At 41.1% G+C, this 22,203-nt stretch overlaps 1 protein-coding gene across 5 annotated transcripts in view; it reads right to left on the bottom strand.

The window, feature by feature from the left end:
* LOC124149403 overlaps window positions 1-22,203 on the bottom strand; it is a 136,519-nt gene that overhangs the window by 77,893 nt on the left and 36,423 nt on the right. For 2 of the 5 annotated variants that reach the window (XM_046520955.2, XM_046520957.2), the window contains exon 2: window positions 18,470-18,689. The exons of 2 other annotated variants lie outside the window; for them this stretch is intronic. In XM_046520955.2, coding sequence (XP_046376911.1) covers window positions 18,470-18,689 — 220 coding nt within the window. Of the gene's footprint in view, window positions 1-7,730; window positions 9,644-18,469; window positions 18,690-22,203 lie in introns of those variants that run through there. One more of the 5 variants, XM_046520958.2, reaches the window with a different exon arrangement.

Consider the following 22,203-nt stretch of genomic DNA (forward strand, 5'->3'; position numbering starts at 1 on the left):
CATAAATGGGGGTGGCATAATGTGTCAAATGTACTGGAAATCAATTTATAATCTATTCATGAGAATTAATCCTGTGGAATCAATGTAAATGACAAACTACTTCTAGGAAAACTTCTAAATTGAGTTGCAATCACAACAATCAAGAGTCTCCAACATTAGCTGTCAAACTTAAGTCATAAATAACCGGGATCAGCATGCTTGGAAATACTTCAATAGAGACAAAGACCTGTCTATAAATAATCCTCTTCATGCATTGCAGTGGTATTGGGTATTTCATTGCCACTTGTAAATCAGATGAACTTGTGCTAGCATGTGATCCTCTGTGCATACACTGAAGCAATCTTCTCTACGACACATGTGGACAAGGTTGGACAATTAGGGCTCTTTGATATGTCAAATGTCAAACTTAGAAATAGGAAACATGTTTGTTTGATGTTTAACGCCGCACTCAGCAATATTCCAGCTATATGATGGCAGTCTGTAAATAATCGAATCTGGACCAGACAATCCAGTGATTGACATCATGAGCATTGATCCACGCAATTGGGATCGATGACATGCATCAACCAAGTCAGCAAGCCTGACCACCCAATCCCGTTGGTCGCCTCTTAAGACAAGCATAGCCGCCTTTTATGGCAAACATGGGTTGCTGAAGACCTATTCTACCCCGGATCTTCACTGTCACATAGGTTAAGTGATTGAATTTAATGTTGCTTTGAACAGCATATAATTATACCGGGGCACGTCTGCATAACGTAGGAAGGAAGCTCAAATTGACACAGGTTGTAAATGTTTTAACCCTTTAATGGAGAAATCCAAGAGAACAGGTATTGTGATTACAAACCAAGGATCATAATCCAAGCAAATCTAGGATTCAAAAACAGCAGATCCTGGCATGGCAAGGGGACAAAACAATGCACAGTTAATTGAGATGCCTTAATTCACTAGGCCACAAATACCCATGAACAGACATGAAAACTTACCAAATATCACAATATTATTTACATGCCATCATAATCATGAGAAAAATGTATATAATTTTTATCTTCAATGTTTGTTTTCTGAAAACATGCATATGCGACTGTTCACAGTCATATTGTGGTGATATTGAAAGTGAAATAGACCCGTCTGTTCAACAGGAGTTACAGAGTTGTCTCCCTTCCCTTTAACTCCAAGCCTATCAACATCACGGTGCAAGGTTGAAGGCATACAGTAAAAATAGGTCATTTTATGTACATCTGTGTAGGACTGGTTCCATCATTCATTGGAGAAACGGACAAAGTCACCATATAATAACCAAGGCAAAGAAAATATGAAGATTAAAATCAAAATCCATATACATTTTTACTTGCAATTATGTCCCATTTCAAATCTTTTGATAAACAGTAAACTATGTTTATAATGAACACGCTTATAACGAACTGACCGATAAGACAAACTTATGTTTTAGTCCCGACCATTTGTTGTATAAATGTATATATGCTTATAATGAACGGTTATTACAAACTAAAAATAGTGGTCCCTTCGAGTTCGTTATAACAGTAGTTTACTGTACACAGAATTTTATGTTATTACATTCCTTACATAAAGGTAAATTTTTCATTACGAGTGATATCCTTAAAGTCTCACAATTATGGTGAGCCTGTGATCATTGTCTTCTAACATTATTACATACAAGAAGTAATGGAACTGAAAATGAGTGAGTCAATGTCAGCCAACATTTATCCCTGTATATAAGACAGCTACGCGATAAATCGCAAAGAACAATGAAGAACTAAGTGTTGTTTATTTCAGGACAAAACATTACGCAGATAAATGCAGTGGTCAAACAATCGCATCCCAAACTGAGAGAGATATGACAATCGGTATTAGGTAAAAAGGTACAGATGATTGACGTGAGATTGTGAGAATATGTAGGAAATACCAAACTTGACCAACCTTGACATTTCCGAGGTCTGATTCTATTCAGGGAGTCATCATTATTAAAATTTGGGTAATATTTTTTAAGATTGTACATTTTATCAGCATCCTTAAAGAGGCTGTACATGATGTTGATGATGTAGCAGGATGTGGATTCATCCCACAGAGGACATCCTCACCTTATCAGCTTGCTACGGGGTTAACTCCTTTGGTCATGTAGACAAAGCTACTAAAGGTCAGAAGGTCCGTGGTTTTAATCCCATAGCAGGATGTTGTAGCCATTACATTGGTACCTAACGTGGGGCTTAACACGTTCATATTAAATTTGAGCAAAATAAGTCTCAATACCCTACTATGCTGGACGTGCCTTCTGTTGAGGGAGTATCTGGCACAGGATGCAATCATCCCACAGATGACATCCTTGCCTTGTCAGTTTGGTCATGTGGACAAGGTGTCCAACCTTGGGATTAGGTCTGTGGTTCAAATCACATCATGAGACTCAGAAATGTTATGGCCACTACAATGGCAAGCTGTATATATATAACCAGGTATGGACCTCACAACAAGTGACTGAGAACTTGAGCAATAGTCCATGCCTTCACAGCCTGATGACCTCTATCAGCGGGGTCACTGATCCCGACCACCAGATAGGCAGACATACTGGAGACCTCATCTTCCTCAGAACCCCACTAGGGAATGGGGATGAGACATTGCATAACAAGACCAGACAATGTCTGGAGTAGACAGTAGATCATTCCTGGGCCTATCAATACTTGATCACATTGGCAGTGCCATGTATCTAGGAGTGCTGATTCTGTAAATGTTGCAGGAGTCCTTTAATGTTAGATGAACACGAAATCATTTGAAGAAAAGTTGCTTCTTTTAGAGGTATGATCGTATGTGCTCTGGGAATTACATGATGTTTTTTAATTTCCACATGCTATCTTTTTCAGAATGTTTGACCACCTCATGTATCTACTTCAACACCAAACATGCCTTCTTCGTTCAGTGATACACATCCCTGATTTCCCCACGCTCCACACCATGGCAACACACTCCTTACTGGAAGCTCCTAGTGTGCCCCTGAGTGTGGTGAAGTGCCATGCCCTGATTACATCTCCATCCTCTGATGGAGAGGGGCGGTCGGGTAGCCCAGTGGTTAAAGTGTTCGCTCGCCACACTGAAGACCCGGGTTCGATTCCCGACATGGGTACAATGTGTGAAGCCATTTTCTGGTGTCCCCCGCCGTGATATTGCTGGAATATTGCTAAAAGCGGCGTAAAACCATACTCACTCACTCATTAATGAGATTGGTTAGGTCAGGGACTTAGCTAGGAAGGTCCTTGTCATTAAAGATCCTTCCTCCTATTGGTTTGTGAAATACAAGTCACCTCTGCAAGGCCATAACATGAGTTATAACTGTATAACATGAAAAGGGGGAATTTTTTTTCCAATTTGAGAATTTTTTACTGACGTATGCTGTAGACTTCAGGCCAAATACCTGCCTCTGAGCAGGCCTAGATAAATCCATGCAGTTAGTCTCGGGTTTTTTCGAAGTATTTTGAATGTTATTTAGAGGTTACTAACTAACAATTCAAGCAGACATAATTCCATATTCATTGGTAAACCAAGTTTGGGGTTTCTTATGCCAGGTTTAGTCTGGGATCATTTGCAGGTTGCTGTAATGTAGGTGTTAATTGAAATCTATTGTTGTCATCATATTTAATTGGCTACCAGTTTTCCAAGAGATGATTATACTACTTGAAATTTATGTTTCAAATGTTTTAAAATGAAAAGACCAGTGAAGATAGAATAGGTCTTCAGCCAACCCATGCTTGCAGTAAGAGGCCACTATGCTTGTCTTAAGAGGCGACAAGTTAGATCGGGTGGTCAGGCTCGCTGACTTGGTTGATGCATGTCATTGTATCTCAATTGCGTGGAACGACGCTCCTGATGTCAATCACTGGATTGTCAGGTCCAGACTCCATTATTTACAGATCGCCATCATACAGCTGGAACATTGCTGAGCGCGGTGTTAAAGAACAAACAGACAAATCAAATGAATTTCCCTGATTTCCCCACGCTCCACACCATGGCAACACACTCCTTACTGGAAGCTCCTAGTGTGCCCCTGAGTGTGGTGAAGTGCCATGCCCTGATTACATCTCCATCCTCTGATGGAGAGGGGCGGTCGGGTAGCCCAGTGGTTAAAGTGTTCGCTCGCCACACTGAAGACCCGGGTTCGATTCCCGACATGGGTACAATGTGTGAAGCCATTTTCTGGTGTCCCCCGCCGTGATATTGCTGGAATAATGCTAAAAGCAGCGTAAAACCCCACTCACTCACTCTGATGGAGAGGGATGCACTTCAACCTTCAATTAACTGCTAGTGTTATCACAGAGGCCATATCACTGAAGATGGTCTCTGTTTATCATAAACACATATGTTTCTAAAGGAAGAGAATTATTTAGAAATGATACACATGAGGAAGAGAATTGTTTAGACATTATACACATATGAGAATTTTTCTTATTTCAATACTGATAAATTTTGTAGCTATTTTTAGCTGATACTAATATCAGGAATGCCCTTTTGTTTAAATATTTTATGCCCTCACACTTCAGTGCAAAAAGTCTGATTTTTGCATCAAATTTAAGTAAATGTAGAATAAGAAATATAAATATATCTCCAGCCTCAGTTCTTTCACGTTAAACGAAATCAGATAAAAAGTAAAGGCCTCATTTTCCAGTGTCTAACATTTCATTAAACTTACATAGTGACATTCAACAGCAGACAGATAACAGAAGCGTTGCATAGCCTTGGGTAATGATTTGATGTTAACATCATGTTATTATGTATTTAAATATGCTTCACTGAAAGATCAAAAGGGCTGACAGTACTTTATCCTGTGATACAGAAATTTGTGCCTTAACTGTAAACTTTCATGGCAAAACTATACTTTATTACACTAAGGGAAGACCAATTAAATGTCTTGTTTCAAGGATTGTGTTGGGCAAATATAACATATTTAAAAATTGTTTTGTTAAACTGGGTCTGGGGTTGATTTCCTAACAACAATAAAATGTTTTCACAAAAATATGTTTGAAAATGCATATTATGAAATGACATTATGTCTCTAAAAAAGAAGGATAGAAATAGACCTAATAAAGAACTATGAGGAATATTTCAACACAAATTAAAAACTTCTTAAATATTGTTCATGCAAAGGTATCGTCAGATCCTGTGTTTTGGACATCATATGTTTTCAGACGGCCATGTTTATCCCGATTACTCATGCTATAAGGAGGCACGGGTGGCCCAGTCATCTAAGGCGAGCGATTCGCTGTGCAGAATTGCGTCCCTTGGGCATGCCAGAAACCTATGATTGTGGGTTTGAATCCCGTTCGCCCCGATTATGTTTCTAGGTTTGTCAGCACCTTACCCGTGCTCGTGGGTTTCACCCAAGTGGTAAACCTCCTTGGGCTTTCCTCCCACATTCAGCTGACATGCCGTAATATAACTGGAATACTGTTAAAAGCAGCATTAAATCCAACTCACTCACTACTCACGCTATAACAAGAGGTGTAGCATCACACAGACATTGTAAATACTCAGATGATAAAGTTTTTAGATAAAGTTATCTTTTATAAGTGAGTGAGATGTTTTACAGTTGTTCTTGTGATTAGCGAGAGAACTACAAATGTTTCTTAAGCGTCTGAAAACCCATAATACAGGGATACAACCATTTTACCTTTAGAGAGAGTCTAATATCAATTTCATAACTCCTACTCATACATAGTCCTGACAGTTTGGGAGAAGGTAAACCAACAATTATCCTCAGAAATATTATTTAAGAGTAGATATCTACAAAATGGAAATATGTAATCCAAATGGAGCCCAGAACAATGATGAATTTCCTACAGAGGAGGACCTGTGAAGATCCGGGGTAGAATAGGTCTTCAGCAACCCATGCTTGTCGTAAGAGGCGACTAACGGGATCGGGTGGTCAGGCTTACTGACTTGGTTGATGCATGTCATCGTATCCCAATTGGGTGGACCGATGCTCACGTCAATCACTGTAATGTCTGGTCCAGACTCGATTATTTACAGACTGCCGTCATATAGCTGGAATATTGCTGAGTACGGTGTTAAACACCAAACAAACAAATTATAGCTGGAATATTGCTGAGTACGGCGTTAAACAACAAACAAACAAACAAATTGTTTGTTTGTGTGTTGTTTAACGCCGTACTCAGCAATATTCCAGCGATATGAGGGACAAAACAAACCAAATCCTAGAGCTCAGGCAATCTAGACTTGCCAAATCATTCTAGACCCTTTTTCAAATGTATTCTCCTGGGTCTGGATGACAAACTGGAGAGATGTATAAACATTCAAAAGTTCAGAACATACAAATGAACACACGACAACCCACTATGAACCACGTGGACATCCAATCACATATCACATATTTACAGCACATACAATTACACACTAATACAATAAGTTTTGTAGCATATCACCCATTGATGTAAGTACCTATACTGTCATGAAGTACACATGTGTAACTCAGAAGGAAAAACAAATTGTTATTGCATGTGGTACCTTCAGAATAAGTCAAGAGAATATGGCACATTTCAATTTAAATATTTATGTAATATTAAAGTATAAAACAAACACATTATGAAAACAAAGCTTGTAATATGCTATCACAACAATGACTTCCTGAAATATTTGTTATTGTTTTCAAGGGACAAGGGGTATTAAGTTGACACAATCATAGTGGTATACATGATACTGTTGACATTGATACATCTACAGTGGGAAAGCAAAATATTGTTTCATAATTAATCTTTTCCAAGTGGCCTGTCCCCCTCCTACTCGCTACACGGAAATGAATTAATGTTTCCTGCATAGGAATATGCTGTAGGCCTGTCCCTGGCCCTCTCGACAGACAGACCCGCTACACGGAAATGAATTAATGTTTCCTGCATAGGAATATGCTGTAGGCCTGTCCCCTGGCCCTCTCGACAGACAGACCTGCTACACGGAAAAGGATTAATGTTTCCTGCATAGGGATATGCTGTAGGCCTGTCCCTGGCCCTCTTGACAGATAGAACCACTACAAGGAAATGAATTAATGTTTCCTGCATAGGAATATGCTGTAGGCCTGTCCCCTGGCCCTCTCAACAGACAGACCTGCTACACGGAAATGAATTAATGTTTCCTGCATAGGAATATGCTGTAGGCCTGTCCCTGGCCCTCTCGACAGACAGACCCGCTTCACGGAAATGAATTAATGTTTCCTGCATAGGAATATGCTGTAGGCCTGTCCCTGGCCCTCTCAACAGACAGACCTGCTACACGGAAAAGAATTAATGTTTCCTGCATAGGAATATGCTGTAGGCCTGTCCCTGTCCCTCTCGACAGACAGACCCACTACACGGAAATGAATTAATGTTTCCTGCATAGGAATATGCTGTAGGCCTGTCTCCTGGCCCTCTCGACAGACAGACCTGCTACACGGAAATGAATTAATGTTTCCTGCATAGGGATATGCTGTAGGCCTGTCCCTGGCCCTCTCGACAGACAGACCCGCTACACGGAAATGAATATATATGCCTTTCTCAAACTTTTGTTGAGACAAACAATGGGTTTTTTTAATCAGTGATTCCTTCACATTTTATCTGAACGTCTCTGGAAGGATAGAAACGTATTCCTTAGTCATACTCTTCAAAGGGTTTTCCTAAATGCTAATTGTAAGATTTTAAATGTGGCCTCCTGAAATAGATCCTGTTGATGAGTCTTACCTGCACAGTCCAAGTATGGGAAGGGTTTGTCTGCGACTGTTCTGGATCAGCTTAAGCCGGATCATACGGCTGCTGAACAGCTGCATGAAGGGCCGGGATTCTGGGCGCTCCGTCTCTGCCCCAGTGCGATGATGGGAGTACCGCAGGGGCAGAGTGAACTCCGAGGATTGATGGGTAAACACCATCGTACACAGTCCTCCTCTTCAGTCACATAAACTGTAGATATCCTTGCCTTCCTCAGTAGTAAAACTGGTTAATACTTAAACATAGACATCAGCTACTGCAGCTTCCGGAGAAGTGTGGACTACCACCCACTTCGGTTAAAACAAATGTACGTCAATACCAGCAACTCCTTAAGACCACAAATAGGACAAGAATGTGAAATTCTATCAAAAATATGTTTTCAGAATGGCAAAAAGCAATTCTGAATAGCTTAATATTCCATACAAAAGTCACACTGACAAAATCACAAACAACATGAGCAAAATGTTATTCCACCAAAGCAGATATGTAGAATCTGGAATTGTGAAAAACCTGAATCTGATGATAGGGCTTCAAGTGCCAATATGTTGAGTGTACAACTGTGATATTGGAAGATGGTCCCGATACAAGATTAGAGTGCCAATCAGGGACAATCTGTCACACTGTAACCTGACAACACCCTGTCTGAGATAATCACTTGGTTAACTCTTCTCATCACTGACCTATGAAGCATGAATGTATTAATGACGGTTTAGTGTTGATCTATCAAAACATGTCCAATATAACCCAGGTGCTCCCAAAGCCACAAATGTAGTTCCACTTGATAGCACAACTGTTTGTATTCAAGTATTTAACCTTTGTCCACATCAGAAATAGGAGATATATGTGTCAATATAAGCTGGTCTACTGGGCTCTGTTCACAACTTTCTGCTAAATGTGTCTACTCCATTGTTCTTGGGGTTACAAATCAAACCCACCAGAAAATCAATGAATATTCATGTACTCTAAACAAAGCCATTCTTCCAAGTCTCGAGTAGAAGGAATATTAACTTGTTCGCATATTACGACTTTCTTCCTTCATGAATCTGCAATCACGTGAAACAGTTGAATAGCCATTCCAACACCTTTGTCATTCATAATACAAGTATTCCGTCCATGAAGCGTGTATTCAGTCCTATATAAATATCTTCCATTCCTAGCTCTGACACGGATCAATGCAGTCTTTCAACTTTTCCTGTAAGTCTGTTATATAACACAAGTGAACCACCAACTTCAGCTCACATATTTCCAATCACACGAAGATTGGTCTTTCTATCTTCCATACTCCTTTTGAATCCCACCGAGACTGGATATATCCTGTAAGACCTGCGAGTCTATGATGGGCCCAGATAATCTGTGATAGCATGTGTGTATAGATTCCCTGAGAGAGTTAATCCTCTCCGGGTCTGTCTGGGCACAAACAGGGCTGAGGTCCTATTCAGTAGCTTAGATGTCATGCACTCCAGCTTCAAACACAATACAAATATTTATCTCACCAAGGTACGTATCCAATGAATGTTGATTTCCGATCGACACAAACACATTCAACAGAATTCATTGTTCAGTAGCGTTAAGCCAGACGTTAGGCTGAACGCCTTCTACAAAAATATCATTACCCTATGAAATCTGCATCATGTCTAAGGAACTGACCATGGGTCAGGGATACGTATAAATAACCCTGATAAACACAGCTGGATTACCTACAATAATACTTATCACGAGCTCTATGCAATGGTAAAGGCTCAGGCTGTTATCCTTCTGAAAGGAGTGGGTTGAGTTTTGAATGGAGTTTATCTGCTGATCTGCTAATACCACAAGTATGTTACAAGTGAAGGTTGATCAGAGGGAAGTTAGAACCCCATGGGACCCATTCAGTGGACCCTATTCTTCGTGTTGGTGATTAGTTGATTGTTTTCTCTGATAACTGTTCCTGGTGATTTTACTGCGCAAGTCTTATACACTAGATTGCTTTTGATGACCATAGATTTCTTACTCCTTTCAATGACAGAACTATCAATCTTGATGAACGACATTCTTGGAACGTGCATTCGGAAGTTGTAGTATATCCTTGTCCTTGGACATTCTTGTCGCCCATCAAGTCCACATATGATTAGAAGCATGTAATGATTTTTCACGCTGTAAATATCTTCAGTGTTCATAAACGAGGATTAAACTGTCCCCGCTATCAGAGGTATATTGCACACTTCACCTACAGTGTCGTACAGCTCGTAAATTCAACTGACACATTAATACCATGTAGATTAATTTGAATGATAAATGCCCCGTGTGAACAAGCTGTAGCAACAAACCTTTGTTACTTATAACAAGTGTGTATCTCCAAGCTTGGAGAAGAAATAGGAGTGACTTAGTGGAGTTGGGTAAAATGTTGATTTGAACAGTGTTTCAGTTTTATCACTGTATGTTGGAGGACAGACCAAACTTACCCAGGCCGGATATGTTGACTATGTTTGAGATAACCCTTCATAGCGAGTTCCAGCACCATAGAATGCTGGGCTATCAGTGCCCCATGAACCTCCTTGAGTTCCAGCACCATAGAATGCTGGGCTATCAGTGCCCCATGAACCTCCACAGCAAGTTACAGCACCTTAGACCACTGGGCCATCTGTGCCCCCAGAACCTCCACAGTGAGCTACAGCGTCTTAGACCACTGGGCTATCTGTGCCCTCAGAACCTCCACAGCAAGTTACAGCACCTTAGACCACTGGGCCATCTGTGCCCCCAGAACCTCCACAGCAAGTTACAGCGCCTTAGACCACTGGGCCATCTGTGCCCCCAGAACCTCCACAGCAAGTTACAGCGCCTTAGACAGCTGGGCTATCTGTGCCCCCAGAACCTCCACAGCAAGTTACAGCACCTTAGACCACTGGGCCATCTGTGCCCCCAGAACCTCCACAGTGAGCTACAGCGCCTTAGACCACTGGGCTATCTGTGCCCCCAGAACCTCCACAGCAAGTTACAGCGCCTTAGACAGCTGGGCTATCTGTGCCCCCAGAACCTCCACAGCAAGTTACAGCACCTTAGACCACTGGGCCATCTGTGCCCCCAGAACCTCCACAGTGAGCTACAGCGCCTTAGACCACTGGGCTATCTGTGCCCCCAGAACCTCCACAGCAAGTTACAGCGCCTTAGACAGCTGGGCTATCTGTGCCCCCAGAACCTCCACAGCAAGTTACAGCACCTTAGACCACTGGGCTATCTGTGCCCCCAGAACCTCCACAGCAAGTTACAGCACCTTAGACCACTGGGCCATCTGTGCCCCCAGAACCTCCACAGCAAGTTACAGCACCTTAGACCACTGGGCTATCTGTGCCCCCAGAACCTCCACAGTGAGTTCCAGCACCATAGAATGCTGGGCTATCTGTGCCCCCAGAACCTCCACAGCAAGTTACAGCACCTTAGACCACTGGGCCATCTGTGCCCCCAGAACCTCCACAGCAAGTTACAGCGCCTTAGACCACTGGGCCATCTGTGCCCCCAGAACCTCCACAACAAGTTACAGCACCTTAGACCACTGGGCTATCTGTGCCCCCAGAACCTCCACAGCAAGTTACAGCGCCTTAGACCACTGGGCCATCTGTGCCCCCAGAACCTCCACAGCAAGTTACAGCGCCTTAGACAGCTGGGCTATCTGTGCCCCCAGAACCTCCACAGCAAGTTACAGCACCTTAGACCACTGGGCCATCTGTGCCCCCAGAACCTCCACAGCAAGTTACAGCGCCTTAGACCACTGGGCCATCTGTGCCCCCAGAACCTCCACAGCAAGTTACAGCGCCTTAGACAGCTGGGCTATCTGTGCCCCCAGAACCTCCACAGCAAGTTACAGCACCTTAGACCACTGGGCCATCTGTGCCCCCAGAACCTCCACAGCAAGTTACAGCGCCTTAGACCACTGGGCTATCTGTGCCCCCAGAACCTCCACAGCAAGTTACAGCGCCTTAGACCACTGGGCTATCAGTGCCCCCAGAACCTCCACAGTGAGCTACAGCGCCTTAGACCACTGGGCTATCTGTGCCCTCAGAACCTCCACAGCAAGTTACAGCACCTTAGACCACTGGGCTATCTGTGCCCCCAGAACCTCCACAGCAAGTTACAGCGCCTTAGACCACTGGGCCATCTGTGCCCCCAGAACCTCCACAGTGAGCTACAGCGCCTTAGACCACTGGGCCATCTGTGCCCCCAGAACCTCCACAGCAAGTTACAGCACCTTAGACCACTGGGCTATCTGTGCCCCCAGAACCTCCACAGTGAGCTACAGCGCCTTAGACCACTGGGCTATCTGTGCCCCCAGAACCTCCACAGCAAGTTACAGCATCTTAGACCACTGGGCTATCTGTGCCCCCAGAACCTCCACAGCAAGTTACAGCATCTTAGACCACTGGGCTATCTGTGCCCCCAGAACCTCCACAACAAGTTACAGCACCTTAGACCACTGGGCTATCTGTGCCCCCAGAACCTCCACAACAAGTGACAGCACCTTAGACCACTGGGCCATCAGTGCCCCATGAACCTCCTTGAGTTACAGCACCTTAGACAGCTGGGTTATCTGTGCCCCCAGAACCTCCACAGCATGTTACAGCACCTTAGACCACTGGGCCATCTGTGCCCCCAGAACCTCCACAGTGAGCTACAGCGCCTTAGACCACTGGGCTATCTGTGCCCCGAGAACCTCCACAACAAGTTACAGCGCCTTAGATCACTGGGCCATCTGTGCCCCCAGAACCTCCACAGTGAGCTACAGCGCCTTAGACCACTGGGCCATCTGTGCCCCCAGAACCTCCACAGCAAGTTACAGCGCCTTAGACCACTGGGCTATCTGTGCCCCGAGAACCTCCACAACAAGTTACAGCGCCTTAGACCACTGGGCCATCTGTGCCCCGAGAACCTCCACAACAAGTTACAGCGCCTTAGATCACTGGGCTAGCTGTGCCCCCAGAACCTCCACAACAAGTTACAGCACCTTAGACCACTGGGCTATCTGTGCCCCCAGAACCTCGACAACAAGTGACAGCACCTTAGACCACTGGGCCATCAGTGCCCCCAGAACCTCCACAGCAGGTTACAGTACCTGTGATCACTGGGTTATCTGTGCCCCCAGAACCAGGCCAAAGGGTTTCACTGTTTGCAACTCCACGATTAAACTTCAACAGTCTACACAACAATTCTTTTTTTAATTTAAATACAGAAGGTATCAACTGAAATATTTATTGACCAATAATTGTCCCAATTTTTAACAACAATAAAATGGGATTCTTTAAATAAACTGATATAAATAATGCTGATAACAAACACTGATATATCACATACTGTTGGATATAAAATGATAAATGAGCTTTTGTTAATTTAATTAGTTAGATAACATTTCTAGAGGCTAGCTTTGCATGGCTGGGTGATATAAGAAAAGTCTGTGACAAAACAAAAGTTCATTGTTTACAAAAATGCACTGAACACAATTTCAAAATACCTTTGAATTAAATACAACAGAACCACACAAAAATTCCAATTAATAAAAAAGTAACATTTTCTTCCCAATTTTCCTACCAAAGACACTTAGTTTAAAATCATAGCTAATTCCCTGATTTTCTCTTCAAACTCATCTTCCCGAGGCAAGAGTGTAAACTGACTATTAAAGTCCAGTTTCCACCCTTGCCAAACTAGGCTGGTATTATGGAGTTACATTTTGACTGGACTAACGAGTCTATGCATAGTCCAATCAAAATCGCGCAACGAAATCGAAATCCAGTTCGTAAACTGTCGTGCAGATTTCGGTCGATTGCAGGATTTGCAATGCATGTACACCGCTAACTCGTCAACAAATATTTTCCAAATCTTTTCATGTTTTTAATCAAGGTGCTCACCTGATTTGATGCACTTCACGATGTAAGACCTGTTTTATCACAATATAGGTGTTGATTATCGATCAGATCGTCTTGACAGGGCGTTTGAAACAAATGCAAGTGATACGAGAGGTGGAATCTCATTGGCCCATAGGAGAGGCTTAGCAGGGACATAACTCGTAATAACCACTGGTGGCGCTACGATCGAGCCAATGAATTTCAGCCTAGTTCGGCAATGGTAGAAACTGGACTTCTAAAGTCAGTTAACTCTCTTGCCTCGGGAAGATGCACAAACATGGCAAGTTTGTTGTCCCCATACACTACATCACTGTACTGTACAGACACCTGCTAACCCAGAAGGTGGCATGCCCACTAAAATTGTCAGGATAACAAATGTCTGCTGTTCACTGTGTATAGATAGAATCACTCCCAACAGCAATAAACATGGTTTCATGGTGTGTTTCTAGATAATAAGTGCATGTGTACATTAATCAGCTAAGGTCTCTTGTTTAAGATGTCAGCTGCAAAATGGTGTATTGTTGTCTTCCTAACCTGTGATTCATGAAGATGGAAAACTTGTAGCTATGTCAACTTTTGATGTGAAACACAAATTCTAAAATTAATATTAAACATGTAATGTTCATCAGATAATGCTACAGCGTTGAAACTGAAAACATTAGCTCCACAAGGAAAGTTGATAGAAATATGATTCGTAACACAAACCATTACAATCTGAATACAAGGGGCCCATAGTGTCATAGAGAGCCTGTGACAGAGTACCTCTATATTCAGAGCTCCAGATAGGCTGCGTATCTGCATAAAATACGCATCAGAAATATGCAGTAAAATAAAATCCAAGCGTATCAAATATGCAACTAACATTACAGATACGCTACAAAAATAAAACTTGTGCGTATCATCAAAATATTGTGAAGTAACCCTGCGTATTCGATTAGCAAATCAGCAACTTATTTTGAAATTATAAACAGGCATTCCGTCAAACTTGCCAAACTCCACGATGACAGTTACATCATGATCATTTGCCATCACACTTTCTTGTGGAAGTATCGTGGTATTTTTGAGTCCTATAAAGCTCTCTAACCCACACAACACCAGTTTGCTGGGACTAGATGAATAGTGTTTTTAAATATTTAACTTAAAGGGGAAGTGTACACGCAAAAATCACTTTCTTTCTTTTTCTAAACAAAACGCAATTTTAGAATTAATTAGTATCTGTGTTTGAAAATATACACTCATTTTTTTCACAGTGAAAGTAGGAAGCTCACAATAGTGTGAAAATGATATGCCGTTATGAGGCCTTCGTTTTTCGAGCTAAACAGGCCTGAGTTATCCCCCTTAGATTATGACGTAATTGGTGCCAATTCAACTGGGTCCCTGTCTATTCTCAACGCAAAATATATCAAGGACCAGTTTGCGGTTAAACAACATGGTCTACGACACACTCCGGCGCAGTGGTGACTCAGCATAACACAATTCTGGCTGGCATCTGAGACGCTAGAATCACAAAACTGTACCTACACCACGTGAAGCGGCTCTAACAAAGCATGATGACGTCATAATGTTTATCAATTGGCACCAATGACGTCATATTGCAAGGGGCATAAGCCATGGTGTTTTTGTTATGGAAATAGAACACTTGGTAAATGTGAAAAATATAAATCGTTTTTATGCAAAAAATATGTTAATTAAATATGATGTTTTTATATTTTTGTCTATGACACTTCTATGTTAACACTTTTAATGTGGAAAAAGTACAAGAAAAATTGGTTCATTTCCGTGTGAACTTGCCCTTTAAATACCCACATGTGTAACAACTAGTGGGTAACAGAAATTTGAATACCCAGATAGAATTACTGATACCCAATGGTTTAAAAATGCATGGATAAAATACCCACAAAACCAAAAGCTTATCTCAAGCTCTGATATTAAGACCAAGCTGGTACTGAGGTGACAGAAGGCCTGGGCGCACCCACCATAGTCCTCAGCCACAGCAGGGCCTTTTGAGTTATCTCCCTTCCACAAACTAGTAATTATCAATGAATGGTCTGGATCATATTGGAAAAGATTGTTAGAGAAATAACAACATGAAACATAAAATAATCATCGGCACATTTGTCTGGATATTACAGATTGTTATGATAAAGTACATCTCAGACATGTGTCGAATTCAAAAAAGTGTTGATGTGTTCATACAAAAATAATTTTTTAATTTGACGTTTATACACGATATTCTTTTTTTCCATTGGACGAGAGGTTGGTCACATGACCGCGAAATTGACGTTCATAAGTGTATGAACGACACAATTTGACGTTCATACGTTTTTTGCGAGACCATGTTCTTGAAATGACGTAAACACTGACGGACTACTTCCACATACCTGGGGAAACCCTTGGGAATTCCCTAGCATGAAAACATACATAAGCATTCTTTCTGATCATTTAGAACCTTTAATCTTGGTCTCAGTGTTTCAGTATACATTGAGAAAAATCAGAGAGCTTGACTACATGATTGTTCACGAATATCCTCACAAGCTCCGACGTTCATACAGTTTGGCCCTCACTCTATGAAGGTTCATACTCCAATGAACTTCACAAGGTGAAGGTCAATTCTTTAAAGTTCTAAACTCATCAAACATCTCCAAACTCTCACTACAGCAGGAATGCAATGAGATTTCGGTTGATAAGATGCTCCTACAAAGTAGTGTCAGTGGCTCAGAACAAGCCATATGAATAATAGCTATTTAAACAAAAGCACTTTGCGGTGCAAATAACTTACTTCTCAATAAAAGAATTTTGCCGTGTTTGTTTGTTGTTTAACGGCACACACAGCAATATTACAGCTATAACAACGGGTTTTCTTAATAATCCAGTCTAGTCCAGATAATTCAGTGATTGACATCATGAGCATCAATCCATGCCATTAGAATACGATGACATGCCTCAAACAAGTCAACAAGCCTGACCACCCGATCTTGTTAGTTGCCTCATAAGTATGGGTTGCTGAAGACCAATTATACCCAGATCTTCACAGGTCTCAATGATAGAAGAGTTTGACAAATAATATTTAGAAGACCGATTGTGAAGAATAGCAGTTGATCACTTTTACATTGGAAAAACTGTATCAAATGCAAAAGTTGACCCTGCATAGTACCAGTAGTCAGTTCACATTTGATATATTTGTTTACTAATGTTGATAATAAATTAATAATTTTCAGCATGCTCCCATAGGTATTAAAGCAGACTGTAATTTGTCGTATGTGACAGTATTGGGAAAACAGCATCACATACATAGAAAGGACAGAAATGAAATCTTACTTTGAAGGTAATTTGCCAACATGTAGAAATCACACATTCCAAGAAAATCAAGATGCCACTCATTGGATCCACACTGCTTGCACAATGAATCTTTCTGACATGGACAACAATCACAATCCTCCCATCACCAAGTGTATATATATTGTCACTAATATTTCCTAAAGGATAACATGAACATGCATGTTCTGTTTCAGCAAGAACTAAACACGTGTAACAGACCCGGGACAATACAGTCCGACTTTTTAATCCAGAAAGTTCCAGAGTATTGCTAAGATGACTTCAACCAAGTACGGGGCGGTCGGGTAGACTAGTGGTTAAAGCGCTCGCTCGTCACATCGAAGACCCGGGTTCGATTCCCGACATGGGTACAATGTGTGAAGCCCATTTCTGGTGTCCCCCGCCGTGATATTGCTGGAATATTAATTGCTAAAAGCGGCGTAAAACCATACTCACTCACTCATCCAAGTACAAGTACATGTGCCCTGGAATATTGACACAAACAACCACATAATGACGTTTTCAAAATGACAGTAAAAGGATAAATTCCAATATTCCTTTCACTCCACAGAGTCCACACTGAAGAAACAAAAAAGTTCTACACTGTGAAGCTTATCAAGAGTTGTCTCCCTTGATGTTATCCCACCAACTCCCAAACTGAGAGTAAGATAAACCACACTGTTGACATTAACTTGTAAAATTGACTACTGGAGACAATAAGACCATTCTGCAGACACTATCTGATCTTTGACAGTTTTCCTTAAAGGCAAGAACATGGTGTCAGCTCAAAGAACCTGGGTGATATTATGTTTCTATGACAATTTGTACATGTTTAGTTTTAAGACAGTTGGCATGAAATCATTAACAAGTGATCTTGATTGCCAGATAGAACTTGCCCTAGACTAATTTAAGGCACCAACGATAGATTTTATAAGTGGTGATCACCATGCTTGACAAATAAATAACACATATGAAAATATGTAATAAAACACTCTATAACCATGATAACTTTACAATAGTTTCCAACATTGTTGTGCATCTAAAAAATAAAAAAAATGCACATAGATCAACCTTCTCTACTTATTAAATTATTTGCAACTGGAACCGCCATAGTATAGGCCTATGCAGATTTGAGTTATTCCAAAGATACACCTGATATTTCACACACATTTCGCAGAAAGAGGACTATACAGTAGACTACAGTTGTAACAAACTCGAAGGGACCATTACCATTATCACTGTAGTTCGTAATAAGCTTGAACAGCATATATACAGCAAATGGCTTACTGTAGTAAGTCAGTGTTAAAGAATGGGAGTTACGATCGACTTAGCGCTAAGATCACTTTGTGGAACAGGGCCCTGGACCCAAAATAAGTTCATTATATCCGTCAGTGTGTTCATCATAAACGTAGTTTACTATACTTGGAGATGTTCTGAGTCAAAGAAACAATAACAGCACAGGTACAGTAAGGTATATTTCTTTATTAAGCATGCTAGTTAACCAGACAGCCGTGACAGCCAGCAACCTACCTCTTGTTCTTCTCCATCTCCTCAATGAGCAGACTCTCGTGTTTCCTGGCCAGCCTCTCGATGAGCTCTCTCACTGTTGGGATCTTCTGGCTCCTCTGCTTGCGCACCATGCGGACTTGCACTCCATGGTTGGAGTAGAGGCGGGAGAGAATATGGCTGCCAGGGGGAATGTGGATGCTGCCGTCCCTCGTGGTCATGTAGTCCTTGTTGTCCTTGGATACTGCAAGTTTACACAAGTCACACATACAGGTGCTATAGGAAACATCGGAACTAATACACATTTATATAAAGTAATCATATCATACTCGTTAACTTATCAACCAATATTATGTCATCTTATTATTTTTTATGGGGCCTTCCATTCATAGAATAACCACTCAGCATAGAGTTTCTGCAGAATAGCACAGAGTTTCTGCAGAATAGCACAGAGTTTCTGCAGAATATTAATCTGCCCCAGGGATATTCTTGGGAAACTCTCTGTCTCAAGAATATTCTTTAGAATAAGCCTCGCTAGAGATTTATCAAAAAAGAGAAAAAAAGAGAAACTGACTTTCGTCATGATATGTTTAATGGAAAATAATTGTGAAAAAACAGGTGCAAAAATGATTGTTGACGGACTATAGAATCGAACGTCAAATGTCTCTTTATGTTTTAGTCAGTTTATTGAACCACTCAACTACAGAGGTGCTGATATACCACAGTCCTTTTAAGACCCTTTTTCTAGTACATGGGCAACAGCAAGAGATATTTTACGTCCGTTTCCTTCAGTTCACAACAAGTGTTTAAAACATAAAAATTTTCATAAACGGTGTTTCAGTTCTTTCAATTTAAAAGTAAGATAAAACATTTCTCCTCAGATTTTCATGAGATTAAAAAGTAAGAGTCTCATAAAATACCTCTGACATTTTTTATCCAACACATAATCCATAATAATTTTCATCCAACGCATGTGTGATTTGTCTGCTAGCTAAACATTTTCAACTATATAAAAGATCCTTGAATAAAAGCCCTAACCCATGAAAACCCTATCACTTACACCTCAAGTCAGACTTCTTACACTGATTGTGTTTGAAATTGTCAGATTTAAAAAAATACAGGCTCTTGCATCAGATATCTATTTTTTGGCTGTGGAATGGCACTGAAACATGTTCAGCTCTAATTATTGGGTCATTATAATTTACATACATCCCATGCATGTCATACCAGGACAGTAGACATTACTTAAGGTTGTTTGTTTGTTTGTTTGTTGTTTAACGCCATACTCAGCAATATTCCAACCATATGACAGCGGTCTGTAAATAATCGAGTCTGGACCAGACAATCCAGTGATTGACAGCATGAACATCGATCCACGCAATTGGGATCGATGACATGTATCAACCAAGTCAGCGAGCCTGACCACCCGATCCCGTTAGTCGCCTTTTACGACAAGCATAGTGGCCTTTTACGGCAAGTATGGGTTGCTGAAGACCTATTCTACCCCGGAATCTTCACAGGTCACTTAATGTTGTAAAACATTCATTCAAATCTAACTGTTGTTTTAATATCCATAAAAAAATAAACAGCACCTGCTCACATAACTGAAAAGCTTGAAATTAAGGGAGCTCCTTGAGATTTGCTGCTATAGTGTTAGAATCAGGGGACCCCTTGGACATCTAATTTTAACGTTAATGTTATTCCAAGAACCCTTGACTTTCTTGCTTATTTCAACACTAACTACATTCAGGGACAACAAAAAGTCAATAGCGACTTCAACCTAAAACATTTGTAATCAGCAAGTGAAATAAAATCAATAGAGGAAGGGTTACAGTTGGATTAAATGGCCCCCTGATCTAGCAGTTGTTTTAGTTTTATGGCCCATGTTGTACTGTGAACAGGGCGAGGCTTGGCAACACACAGCACCCTATCACCACACATGACAGCTGGGTAATATACACCCCAGTCTCCAGGTTGCTATACTGAGGGGCTCCACTGTCGGCACAGCAAACAAGAAACCAGTAGCCTTTGATGTGTGATTGGGACTTAATTGTCCATGTGTATTTTTTTCTGGTTTTATTGCATGAGTGTTTATGTGTATTCCTAACAAGGGACTTGGACTATCCCACTTGATGCCAAGTTGTGACTGGTAATTTTTTTAAATAGTGCAGACCCTTATATTTTGGAAACCCACTCGTCTAGATGATTACTCTTGAGCATGTCTACATACATACAGTGACATTAAATGATAAAATTGCCCTTTTAAAATTAATTATGAGCCCCTCAAAAGAATGTTCAAGCCAATTGCAAAGAACATATTTGAAAAGTTCTCTTTGAGAAATGGGGGCATGGGTGTCCCAGTCGTTTAAGACACCACAATTCACTGTGCAGAGTTGCGTCCCTTGGACACACTAGAAACCTATGACTGTTGGTTCAAATCCTGGTTCGCCCCAATTGTTTCTAGGTTTGTCAGCACCATACCCATGCATGTGGGTTTCACCAAAGTGGAAAGCATCTACGAGCTGCATCCCTTCAGGCTTTCCACCAACATTAAGCTGAAATGCCGTGATATAACTTGAATACTGTTCAAAGCAGAGTTAAACCCAACTCACTCACTTTAAGGAATGAAAATGTTGCTTTGATTTATGTCCCACTAAAGTATTCTTAACAATCCTATTTCATATGATTGTATGCATTTCTTATCTATGTTTTTTTTATGTTCTTTATTGAAAAAAGATTTCCTTTGTGGTCATATCTGGACCAATGTGCAAATTTGAAAGATCAGGTAGGTAGTGATAATCTAGGATAATTTGAACCAACTCATAAAACATGTTTCAGGCATGTAGGCGGTACACAGAAGTACCAAACATATTTGGCTTGTTATGGGTAGAGAGCATAAACGCTCTAAAAAAGAATGAACTTAATTACAAACAAATAATCATGTCAAAGCTAGGCAAGTGTTGCAGGACGTGGAGTCATCCCACAGATGACATCCTTACCTTGTCAGCTTGCTGACGGGGTTAACATCTTTGGTCATGTGGACAAGGCGTCCGACCTATGATCAGAGGGTCCGTGGTTCGAATCTCATCACCGGACTCGGTAATCTTATGGCCGCTACACAAGCATGGCCAAATTAAACAAATTCTAAGGCTCAATAATTGGCCTATAATATCCCATGGAGAAAGAATATACAAATACATCTCAAGCTTTGTCCAAAGCTAGCATTGCCAATGGTGTGTCTATCATGATACTTCTCAACTGTTGTTATCTATGTAAATGTGCTGTCACCGTTTTCACTGTCATTGGCTACTCTACATCAGCACATACATGTACTGGTATGTGCTATTGAACTCTTCACTAGAACTTGTTAGCCGAGACTACTTGTCGCGGACCACCCCCTACCCCTTTCTTCACAATGGTACACGCCAGTGGGTGGACCTCATACATAGTCATACAGGGTTAATTGTAAGGTCACAACTCAAATTATCCTGGCTTACCAGTAGTACTTTCAGTGTTTTAAAACATGTCCAATCCACCATAGAGTCAGAATTAACCATCAAAGATCTGGACAAATGACTGGGACAATCGTTAGCATTTTCAAAATAATAGCCTAAGATAGCGAAAATAAGTGTCTAACAGGGACGTAGGCGAGGCTTTTTAGAAGTTTTGGCAACTTTGGAGATATAAGTTGCAAACCAATTTAGCAACGACACTAATGTGATCGGTTTCCTTATATGTGCTTTTAGACCTCCATCTGT

The sequence above is a fragment of the Haliotis rufescens genome, unplaced genomic scaffold (assembly GCF_023055435.1).
Source record: "Haliotis rufescens isolate VD_foot unplaced genomic scaffold, xgHalRufe1.0.p SCAF_2, whole genome shotgun sequence".
In the NCBI taxonomy this organism is placed as follows: domain Eukaryota; kingdom Metazoa; phylum Mollusca; class Gastropoda; order Lepetellida; family Haliotidae; genus Haliotis; species Haliotis rufescens.